Source organism: Rhagoletis zephyria, unplaced genomic scaffold (assembly GCF_001687245.7).
Source record: "Rhagoletis zephyria isolate East Lansing unplaced genomic scaffold, Rhagoletis_zephyria_1.1 Rzeph_scaffold_03505, whole genome shotgun sequence".
In the NCBI taxonomy this organism is placed as follows: domain Eukaryota; kingdom Metazoa; phylum Arthropoda; class Insecta; order Diptera; family Tephritidae; genus Rhagoletis; species Rhagoletis zephyria.
The window spans coordinates 25,082-33,303 of NW_016160588.1; the positions used below are offsets into that span (position 1 = coordinate 25,082).

General features: G+C 36.4%; 1 protein-coding gene across 1 annotated transcript in view; it reads left to right on the plus strand.

Moving 5' to 3' along the window:
* The first annotated feature begins 6,777 nt into the window (after window positions 1-6,777).
* Window positions 6,778-8,222, plus strand: part of Dhc64C (dynein heavy chain, cytoplasmic) — a 22,188-nt gene continuing 20,743 nt past the window's right edge. The window contains exon 1 of the mRNA XM_017624129.1: window positions 6,778-6,783. Within this exon, the coding sequence (XP_017479618.1) occupies window positions 6,778-6,783 (6 nt within the window). The remainder of the gene's footprint in view (window positions 6,784-8,222) is intronic.

Below are 8,222 nucleotides of genomic sequence, written 5' to 3' on the forward strand. Positions count from 1 at the left end.
ATTTCGTCGGGTACCATGGCTTTAGAGGCTTTCGCCTTCCCGATGGCTACCTGAACTTCACCGCAAGTGAAGGCAAGAGGCGCACTTGCTGTTGGCAGTTTGTGCAGCCTTCTGGTCACTCTACGTTTGGCTTTGTCCGCCGGAGGATGCAGTGTAAATTGTCGGCTAGCTCATCGCCCCGCATCCGACGAGGCGCGATCGTCGAAAGAGATTTTGACTCTTCCATCGATTTCCTACCTGCCTACACTTATTTTGAGTACGTGGTGTAACTTTGCAAAGGAGACACCCAATTGGCACCCAACGCATCCATTTTTATTTGCAGTGCATTTCAGTAAAAACAGGGCAGCATAACAGAAGTCATTCGGCATTNTATACGGGGATTTGCGGGATCGGCCCGGCGAAGGGATTATCCTTTTTATACCCGAGCGCACTTGTGCACAAGGGTATATTAATTTTGTTCACATAATGGTTGTTTGTAACAGCCAAAACGAATCGAGATAGATATAGACAAATGTAAACATAAATGCTCAGAATGAATAGAGAAATCGATTAAGCCATATCTGTCTGTCCGTCCGTCTGTCCGTCCATCCGTGTACACGATAACTCGAGCAAAAATAGAGATATCTCAACGAAATGTGCTATGTAGGCTTCTGTTAATCCAAGGCAGGTTGGTATTGAAAATGGGCGACATCGGACTGTAACCACGCCCACTTCCCATATAACGGTAATTTCCAGAAATACGAAAACTGCGATATTTTAGTAACTACTCAAGATAATTCACTTAAAATTGATATTTACAATAATTTTCAGACGAAAAATAGGAATATTATAAATTTTTGGAAAATGGGCGTAGCCACGCCCTCTTATGGTTACATGTGTATATATTGGTAACCGCTGCACCGATTTCTTCCAAACTTGCCACAGTTGTTGGCCTTGGTACACCATACCAAATGGTCGAAAATTTTTTAAATCGGACAATAACCACCCCCACATCCCATATAACGGTAATTTCCAGATATACGAAAACTGCGATATTTTGGTAACTACTAAAGATAATTCACTCAAAATTGATATTTACAATAATTTTCAGACGAAAAATAAGAATATTATAAATTCTTGGAAAATGGGCGTAGCCACGCCCACTTATGGTTACATGTGTATATCTTGGNGGTAACCGCTGCACCAATTTCTTCCAAACTTGGCACAGTTGTTACCTTGATACACCATACGAAATGGCCGAATTTTTTTTTAAATCGGACAATAACCACGCCCACATTCCATATAACGGTAATTTAGAGAAATACAAAATCTTCGATAAATCAGTAAATATAAAAGCTAATTTATTCAAAATGTATGCTCGGAACAATTCTTAACCAAGAAATAAGTTTGTGATAAAATTTTGGAAAATGGGCGTGGCACCGCCCACTTATGATCACATATATGTATATCGGTAACCGTTCTACGATTTGTACCAAACTCAGTATTTTTAGTGTGCTTGCCACATAGAAGCAAAACGTTGAAAATTATTGAAATCGGACTAAAATTGAGGCCGCTTTTCATATAACGGTAAATTTCAGAAATGTTTGAAACTTCCATATTTCGAAATTTAAGGACGCTAATTTACTCAAAACTGATACACCCCGGCTTACCATGTAGCGGTAGCTTTCGGAAAGGTGAAAGTCATGTATTAAATACTTGCGCCGGGTATTTAATGTTCGGCTCCGCCCGAACTTAGACTTTCTTACTTGTTGTTATTAAGTTTTTCGTTACAGTTTTGAATTTGGAAGGAATTGGTTTTAAATTTTGTTCACTCTACAAAGACTCAAAATTGTTCACTCTATAGAGTACTCAATGGAAAAATTTTCATGTTCACTCTTTCAAGGTGTTCGTAGCATCGGGTGTTCACTCCAGCCAGATACCACTGTACTAGTTGACCATCGATAGTTTAAAACCTCTAGCACACCCGATTTTATTTATAATGTCTCCATTTAGCTGCGCGTCAGTATTTTAAGTTTGTCAATATTTTATTGTAAGTGATACTTTCATTGTGATTCCTCCTTTAATGGCCGTTTTCTCAAGCTACCTTTAATTGAAAAGCTCCCTTATATATAAACGTTGCTTCAAACCATAAGGCTATGCCTGAAGTAAAGCATTTCTCTTATCGGTGTTTGACGTTTGTATGTTTCTTGGCTGTNAGTATTTTTAGTGTGCTTGCCACATAGAAGCAAAACGTTGAAAATTATTGAAATCGGACTAAAATTGAGGCCGCTTTTCATATAACGGTAAATTTCAGAAATGTTTGAAACTTCCATATTTCGAAATTTAAGGACGCTAATTTACTCAAAACTGATACACCCCGGCTTACCATGTAGCGGTAGCTTTCGGAAAGGTGAAAGTCATGTATTAAATACTTGCGCCGGGTATTTAATGTTCGGCTCCGCCCGAACTTAGACTTTCTTACTTGTTGTTATTAAGTTTTTCGTTACAGTTTTGAATTTGGAAGGAATTGGTTTTAAATTTTGTTCACTCTACAAAGACTCAAAATTGTTCACTCTATAGAGTACTCAATGGAAAAATTTTCATGTTCACTCTTTCGAGGTGTTCGTAGCATCGGGTGTTCACTCCAGCCAGATACCACTGTACTAGTTGACCATCGATAGTTTAAAACCTCTAGCACACCCGATTTTATTTATAATGTCTCCATTTAGCTGCGCGTCAGTATTTTAAGTTTGTCAATATTTTATTGTAAGTGATACTTTCATTGTGATTCCTCCTTTAATGGCCGTTTTCTCAAGCTACCTTTAATTGAAAAGCTCCCTTATATATAAACGTTGCTTCAAACCATAAGGCTATGCCTGAAGTAAAGCATTTCTCTTATCGGTGTTTGACGTTTGTATGTTTCTTGGCTGTAAACAAATCAAAAAATTATATTACGAAATTCAAACAAAATATATCCTATTTGAAAATTTATAATAAGCAACAATTAAACAAGACAACAGCGATTTTGTTGCGGCAAATGATAAAGATGTTTTTGATAGACTTTTTTATACCATGTTCTGACCGACAACGAAAACACTTTGAAAACGTGTTTTGGGATTGTGGGCTGAAGGCTATTCACACCGGCTGTTAGTGTTTTCGTTGACATTTCTTACATCCTCTGGTTACAGTTTTGCCACACAAAAACCAAAACCAAAATGCTTTTCCCTCATTTTCTTTTCATTAGCAACCTCTTACTTTCATTCTTATTTTACTTTTGCCAGCCAATTAACAATAAATCCGAAATGGCGTATTAAAGATGATAAAATATGACTTCCACTTCGATACATAATCGAAAAAAACTAGTGAAGACACCGATTGGAATGAGTGGAACGTGAGTTTTCAAGTAGTTTTCAGCGAAAACTGGTTTTCGTTTGACAGATTTTACATGGACGAAAACACAAGTTTTAAGTCGAAAACCAGTTTTAGCAACGAAAACATGTTTTCGATGTCGGTCAGAACATGGTATTATGGTGATTACGAGTCCGTAAGCATAAAGTTTCCATCAGCTCCAGATTTTGAGAAAAACGAGGCCAAATTGTCGAAAAATCGCGCTTTTTGCAATATTTTAGAAGGTCTAGCACAAAAAACAAAAGGTGATAGAACCTTTAACTGGGGCTTAAATTAAGGCTGTAACTCTCGGCTACTATCCCTGCACCTTGACCTGATGGTCACTAAAAGTCATTTGTTGAACAATATAAAAATACTGGAATAAATACTGTGCTATTGAAAACAAGTAAGAAAGCCTAAGTTCGGGCGGAGCCGAACATTAAATACCCGGCGCAAGTATTAAATATATGAGTTCCACCTTTCCGAAAGCTACCGCTACATGATAAGCCGAGGTGTATAAATTTTAAGTAAATTAGCGTCCTTAAATTTCGAAATATTGAGATTTCAAGCATTTCTGAAATTTACCGTTATATGAAAAGCGTCCGTAATTTTGGTCCGATTTCAACAATTTTCAACGCTTTGCTTCTATGTGGCAAGCACAATAACCGTACCGAGNACCTTAGGATTAAGGTTCAGGGATGGTATTTTAAGCGATTGTAGTCGAAAGTTCAAGCCTTAATTTCAGCCCAAGTGGAAGGCTCGATCCCCTTTTGTTTAATTGCGGTGGATACTCAAACTTCGCACAAAATCAGGTTATGCTGTTCAATAAATGACTATAAGTGACCATCAGCTCAAGGAGTAGGGATAGTATTTTCAGGGATAGTAGTCGAGACTTCTAGCTTTGATTTAAGCCTAATACCGCCTTTTGTTTCTTTGCTAGAGCTTCTAAAATATTGCCAAAAAAACGATTTTTTCCCCATTTTTGTTGTCATGTGTTATAGATCATAAGAAGAAGCCTTCTTTACTAGGCTAATAATTTTATTTTAATTGTACGCTTCAGTAATAGATATGTAAATAAATAAATAAAATTCGCTAATAAAATGCTTTACTTAGACAGAACTATACATGTTAAAGCAATCTTTTAACAAAAAATGAATTTTAAAGTTAAAAGTTACTTAAGAAAACAGCCCTACGTGTCTTTGTATTTTCAATATTTTGTTTTTGGAACAGTTTTTAACAATACATTGACTACCGATGGTAGCGTTCGACACTATCGATAGTATTGCTGGAAACTATCAACGAGTATCTGAAACATTGAAACTATCCATGGTGGCACTATCGATAGTTTTACAACTCTACCACCTCTGTATGCCGAAAGCCATACAGAGCCCCGTGAGACAACTCCGGAAGAGTTGTGATGCACCAAGCGGGAGTGTTGAGCATCGGTTATGTATTCAAGTTAGAAAATTGGGTAGGCGCTGTGGCCAATGGTAGCTCTTGTACCACCTCTGTATGCCGAAAGCCATACAGAGCCCCGCGAGACAACTCCGGAAGAGTTGTGATGCATCAAGCGGGAGTGTTGAGCATGATTTGGGGTGCCAGCAATTAACTAGTGTAGTAGGTTTTGTTCTGCGGCAATTGAGAAGTTCATAAAAAATGCATACCCAATGAAGAACGAGCGAATTATTTTTCAACACAAGTGCGTGTGTTTATTCGCTGCACTTGGTTTTGGGCGGGAGTGCAATACAAGTGCGTGTGTGTTAGCTGTTCTTTGTTTATGTGGGAAATGCATAAGTCGCTTAAACAATCGGAAACATCGATGTTTGCTATTCGATGCATCGAATAAAACTGATGTTTTGAACCTTCCGATATATATATCGATGCATCTACTTTTGTGTGCAATGTACACTGTACGTATTAAAATTACTTTGTATGCTTCCAAACTCTTCGCTCTAGTAACTATTCTAAATGTGGAAATTTCACCATTTAAACACTATTAGAATATACATTCTATTAATATTATGCAAAAAGTTTGTATTTGGTTTATATGCACATACGCCCACTTTCCCACTGCAGTTTTTCACACTACCAAATATTCAAGAAACATTTCCTATTATTGCTGTAAATGCGATGGACGTGCGTGTTGCTAATTTATTAGTAGAAACGTTTATCGCCAAACAACCCTCCACAAAATGATATTAATTGATATGATATTGACACTCTAAAATCCTTTGGAAATTTAGGCAGATTTTAAACAGCGAATTCCAAAATTTTTTCACATATCTTATAAACATAGTGAAGTAATATAAAAGAAATGTACGCTTACTTCAAAGCAAAAATTGGGTTTGTCATTTCCGTTTTTTTTTTCAATTCTTGCATTGACCTTTGGTTTTGTTGCACACCTCAGCCCGATTTCGGCTTAGGTCCTCATCCTGAGGGACTGAAAAAATCAGTACTGCAACGTTGTGTGCTTTTGCACAAGCGGCAAGAATTTCTTGAGGTTTTTTTTTAATTTTTTTTCTCAAATCATAAAAACCTCATAAGTTCTCACTGAAAAGGATTAACATAAAAGTCAAATGAAAAAAAAAANAAACATTGAAACTATCCATGGTGGCACTATCGATAGTTTTACAACTCTACCACCTCTGTATGCCGAAAGCCATACAGAGCCCCGTGAGACAACTCCGGAAGAGTTGTGATGCACCAAGCGGGAGTGTTGAGCATCGGTTATGTATTCAAGTTAGAAAATTGGGTAGGCGCTGTGGCCAATGGTAGCTCTTGTACCACCTCTGTATGCCGAAAGCCATACAGAGCCCCGCGAGACAACTCCGGAAGAGTTGTGATGCATCAAGCGGGAGTGTTGAGCATGATTTGGGGTGCCAGCAATTAACTAGTGTAGTAGGTTTTGTTCTGCGGCAATTGAGAAGTTCATAAAAAATGCATACCCAATGAAGAACGAGCGAATTATTTTTCAACACAAGTGCGTGTGTTTATTCGCTGCACTTGGTTTTGGGCGGGAGTGCAATACAAGTGCGTGTGTGTTAGCTGTTCTTTGTTTATGTGGGAAATGCATAAGTCGCTTAAACAATCGGAAACATCGATGTTTGCTATTCGATGCATCGAATAAAACTGATGTTTTGAACCTTCCGATATATATATCGATGCATCTACTTTTGTGTGCAATGTACACTGTACGTATTAAAATTACTTTGTATGCTTCCAAACTCTTCGCTCTAGTAACTATTCTAAATGTGGAAATTTCACCATTTAAACACTATTAGAATATACATTCTATTAATATTATGCAAAAAGTTTGTATTTGGTTTATATGCACATACGCCCACTTTCCCACTGCAGTTTTTCACACTACCAAATATTCAAGAAACATTTCCTATTATTGCTGTAAATGCGATGGACGTGCGTGTTGCTAATTTATTAGTAGAAACGTTTATCGCCAAACAACCCTCCACAAAATGATATTAATTGATATGATATTGACACTCTAAAATCCTTTGGAAATTTAGGCAGATTTTAAACAGCGAATTCCAAAATTTTTTCACATATCTTATAAACATAGTGAAGTAATATAAAAGAAATGTACGCTTACTTCAAAGCAAAAATTGGGTTTGTCATTTCCGTTTTTTTTTTCAATTCTTGCATTGACCTTTGGTTTTGTTGCACACCTCAGCCCGATTTCGGCTTAGGTCCTCATCCTGAGGGACTGAAAAAATCAGTACTGCAACGTTGTGTGCTTTTGCACAAGCGGCAAGAATTTCTTGAGGTTTTTTTTTAATTTTTTTTCTCAAATCATAAAAACCTCATAAGTTCTCACTGAAAAGGATTAACATAAAAGTCAAATGAAAAAAAAAAATATAATAAATTACCAAATAAGTGTTCCGAAATAGAATCGTTATCTGGCACACTTTATATCATTTCACTATGCTTATGGTCGCCACTTCAGTACCTTCCGAAAACTTTTTTCGAAAGCTTATCAAAAGACCAAAAAATCTGGGATCTGTAACTATTTAAATCATTAAATACATTTCACTGTGAGTTAATACTTAACCATTTATCGAAACTGTTGATATTTTCATTCGATGCATCGAAAATATCGATGGTTTTATACGATATATCGATATGAATCGATGCTATATTTCGATGCATCGAATGGAAAAAAACATCGGTGTATTTTTTTGACTTGCATCGCTACCTCTTTTCCCTACTAGCGCCAATTTTTGTTTACTTTTACATTTGATATTCCTCCTCTTCTTCGCAAGTATAATCGATAAAACTAGGTTTGACACCAAAAAGTATTCGGTTTAATCTGGGATAAGTTTATAATTATAATTTTGTAAGGCTATTCTCTTGTTCTNAAAAAACATCGGTGTATTTTTTTGACTTGCATCGCTACCTCTTTTCCCTACTAGCGCCAATTTTTGTTTACTTTTACATTTGATATTCCTCCTCTTCTTCGCAAGTATAATCGATAAAACTAGGTTTGACACCAAAAAGTATTCGGTTTAATCTGGGATAAGTTTATAATTATAATTTTGTAAGGCTATTCTCTTGTTCTAAATACAGATTAGGGAGTTAAGCTCGAAAATGTGTATAATCTTTTTATATGTAAAGCTATTAAATATTAGGCGATTCAGTTACATACATACAAATGTAGCTTAGATTAGAAATTAATTCACTTAATTTCATCCATTTGGCTGATTTAATTTTTTTATTCATTTTCATTTTTAATTCTTTTTATACCCGAGCGCACTTGTGCACAAGGGTATTATAACTTTGTTCACATAACGGTTGTTTGTAACTGGCAAAACGACTCGAGATAGATATAGACAAATGTATAC